The following is a 3,573-nucleotide window of genomic DNA, read 5'->3' as shown; positions in this document are numbered from 1 at the left end:
GAATCATATTGATTAGGATGAAGTCTTGTATAAGAGCGATATAAATAAAATATTGACAAATATATATTATTAAAATAAATATATCCTTATTATTAACTTCCGATTAATAATTCTTAGTTATACTCATTTATCTATTATCAAATGAATATGATTCAAGATAGATGACTTATTTTGAATCATATTGATTTGGATGAACTCTTGTATGAGAGTGTTATAAAGATAAAAGATAATAGATAAATATATAATTGATATATTAGTATAGTTAAGAATTATTAATTGAAAGTTAATAACAAGAATATATTTATTTTAATAATATATATTTGTCAGTATTTTATTTATATCTATACAACACCCGGAAATTTGCCTACTACTACATAAAAAATGGGGTCAACTAAGCAAATTGCAAGGCTGTCAATATGTGAAAGAGATCGGATGATAATATAAATTTAAGCTTATTTGGTATTTCAAAACTCATTTGCAGGTATCGATGATGCGGAGATGGTCTAAAGTGAATTGAATGATGGATGGTTGGAAAGGTGATCATTCCCTCCAAACATAGAAATAATTAATAAGATCAAAACTCTTTGTTCTTTCTAATCAAAGATGATAATGACCTTTCGTGTAAAGCAAAGAATAATATTTTAAAAAAGAAATTAAGGATATAAGTATATGCACAACTTGATCGTCAACTCATACACATTATCTTCCGAACTATACCAAACCTAGTCCAAGCGCCACAAAATGGAAACCCCAGATGTACAATCACCAGGGCCCACCAGCAACGACGCCAGGCTTGGGATCATGGAGCTGGCGAACATGATCAGCGTCCCAATGTCGCTCAACGCAGTCGTTCGCCTCAACGTTGCTGACACTATATGGCAAAACGGATCAAACAAACCCATAACAGCCTCAGAGATTATCTCCCGTATTCTTCCTTCAGGTTTTGGAGATCCTGAAAACCTGCAGCGTATCCTCCGCATGCTAACGAGTTATGGGGTCTTTAACGAATACACTAGCTCCAGCAATAACTCACAACGAAGGTTTTTTTCTTCCACAACAATCATATATTATATTGCTTATTCTTCTAAGGATTGCTCTAAATCTAACTTCCTCTACTTACTGGTCTGTAACAAAGATATTCTTTGACAGACATAGGCAAGACCCTAGTGACGGATGAAAACGGTTTGTCATATGGTCCGTACGTTCTGCAACATTACCAGGAGGAGCTGATGAAAGCCTGGGCGGTGGTGCATGAGGCGGTGGTGGATTCATCGACAGAGCCTTTCATGAAGGCAAATGGTGGTGAGACGGCTTACAACCTCTACGTGAAGAAACCAGAGATGAACGATCTGATGCTGAAGGCAATGTCGGGGGTTACGGTTCCGTTTATGAAAGCTTTTTTAGAAGATTATCATGGGTTTAAAGGTGTTGAACGATTGGTAGATGTGGGTGGCAGTGCAGGGGATTGCCTGAGGATGATTCTACAGAAGCATTCCCACATTAAAGAAGGTCTTAACTTTGATTTGCCTGAAGTTATTGCAAAAGCTCCTCAAATTGCTGGTGAGTAATAAAAAAAAGAGGTGTTTAAAACCGAATATCTAAACTTTTCGTATCCGAAATTTAAGATATCCTAAATTTTGATATGGATTTGGATAATGAAATGGGATTTCTTTTTAGGCTTTTATCTCTTCACATATTTAGTGTTTTCGTACAAGTTATTAAGTTATTTCAACATGCAAGTTATAATTTCAATTCACACAGGATACATTTTAAATATTTTGTACATAAGAATGAATTAGCAATACGATGGGCAACCTTTTTTCAGATTCCTTATAACAGTTAAACAGTGGTCAAATGAATTAATTCAATTTAAACACTATATGATTAGTTTTGCAAATATCCACCGAGTGAAATAGGAATCCTGATGACAAGAAGTAACGCGTTGTACTTATTTTCTTAATTCATGTGTTCAACTTCGTGAGCCTTAGTATATAAAACATACATTGACAACTAACTATTTTTCCAATTCTTTCCTTTTTCATGTCTCAGAACTATAATTAAAATTTGAAAATAAAAATAAAAAATGATATATTCGGATTTCGAATATCCAAAATATCCAAATATTAATAAAATGACTACTTGAATTTGAGTCCGAAACCAAAAAATCGGATATCTGAAATTGCAGATAATTTAGGATCAGTTTTTCGAATTTTCAAATGGATGTTAGTATCAAAAACACCACGTAAAAAGTGATATGATCATACACAAACAAATGTATTATATGTGTATTGCTTAAAATGTATAAAGTAATGTTTCGATGCAAGTCAAGTAGTCTTTGAGGATCGATTTGTGTCTTTTTGAGCAGGCGTGACTCATGTTGGTGGTGATATGTTCAAGTCAGTTCCCAATGGTGATGCAATATTTATGAAGGTAAATTATTTTTTAATTGACATAATATCATATAAAAAAATTCTATTTCCATGATATTGGAATATGATTATTTGATTTGAATAATCAAAAATATACGTACATAGAGTATAGTGTTTTCGTGTGTTTCTAAAAATTTGAAATAAGCAATTTATAGATCTTATTAGTAAATTTGCCGGGAAACCATCTCCTGTACTCCGAGATCTTTATTATTATTATTTTTTTTAAAAGTAATAAATAGATCAAATGATTAAAAAGAGCACTGACGCGGAAAATAAAAAGAGATCAAATGAGAGTAAATTATCCAAGTATACGTTACAAAGATAGGTTGAACAAGTAATGGATTTGTTAAATTAACAGTTTGGTTCTTATATTACAGATCCATATAAGACTAATTATTTCACCATACAGAACCAAATAATAAATGGATTAGTCAAATTGGCTGTGTGCAGTGGATTCTAACAACATGGACAGATGATGAGGTGAAGACTATCATGATCAATTGTTTTAAAGCTATCCCAGATGGAGGTAAGCTGATTGCTTGTGAACATGTTTTACCTGAAGAGACCAACAATAGTAAACGCACACGTGCTTTACTCGAAGGTGACATCTTTGTCATGACAATTTATCGTGCCAAGGGCACACATCGTACTGAAGAGGACTACCGTCGACTTGGAAAGTCAGCTGGGTTCAAAAGTTTTCAAGCAGTTTATATCGATTATTTGTACACTATCCTTGAATTTGGGAAATAACCTAGCAGTCTTGATTCTGACTTGATGTTGAACACCTTGTACGCTTGAATAAAGAGAATCGTATTATTGATCTCATAATAAAATAAAAAAAGAGTGCCATATGAGTTAGAGGGTGTTTGGTTTTCATTTTGAAATTCAAAAGCAAGGCAAAATGATTTATTATGATTCTAGAATAATGAGTTTTCAAAAAAACTTTGGATTAATTTTTGTGGTGGAAAAAATCAATAAGTTATTATTTTTTTTTTAAATGTTAGTCTTAACTTATACATCTTTGAATGGTATTTTAGCTTTTAGAACTAAAAAAGTTATAAGGAGCATTGAAAATTAAGAAATCATAACTTATTGAAATCTCATATTTAAAGGGTTAATGAAAAATCATTTTAAAAATCATTTT

General features: G+C 32.2%; 1 protein-coding gene across 1 annotated transcript; it reads left to right on the top strand.

Annotated features, from left to right (window-relative positions):
• The first annotated feature begins 649 nt into the window (after nucleotides 1-649).
• On the top strand, nucleotides 650-3,284 carry LOC145156350 (nicotinate N-methyltransferase 1-like). The gene is made up of 4 exons (XM_079075762.1): nucleotides 650-1,040; nucleotides 1,136-1,560; nucleotides 2,366-2,430; nucleotides 2,880-3,284. Exons 1-4 carry the CDS (start codon nucleotides 742-744, stop codon nucleotides 3,177-3,179), a joined length of 1,089 nt encoding a protein of 362 aa, XP_078931888.1. The 5' UTR covers nucleotides 650-741; the 3' UTR covers nucleotides 3,180-3,284.
• Nucleotides 3,285-3,573: the final 289 nt, after the last annotated feature.

This window comes from Lactuca virosa, chromosome 2 (assembly GCF_052849685.1).
Source record: "Lactuca virosa cultivar CGN04683 chromosome 2, Lactuca_virosa_CGN04683_v6, whole genome shotgun sequence".
In the NCBI taxonomy this organism is placed as follows: domain Eukaryota; kingdom Viridiplantae; phylum Streptophyta; class Magnoliopsida; order Asterales; family Asteraceae; genus Lactuca; species Lactuca virosa.
The sequence above is the reverse complement of the archived record's forward strand: the minus strand, read 5'-3'. Positions and strand labels throughout refer to the sequence as shown.

Bases quoted from the DNA above. Each gene is read 5' to 3' on its own strand.
- LOC145156350 (XM_079075762.1), top strand. From the start codon at position 742: ATGGAAACCCCAGATGTACAATCACCAGGGCCCACCAGCAACGACGCC. The intron at 1,041-1,135 runs GTTTTTTTCTTC...TCTGTAACAAAG, and splicing joins AGCAATAACTCACAACGAAG to ATATTCTTTGACAGACATAG. The intron at 1,561-2,365 runs GTGAGTAATAAA...CTTTTTGAGCAG, and splicing joins AAAAGCTCCTCAAATTGCTG to GCGTGACTCATGTTGGTGGT.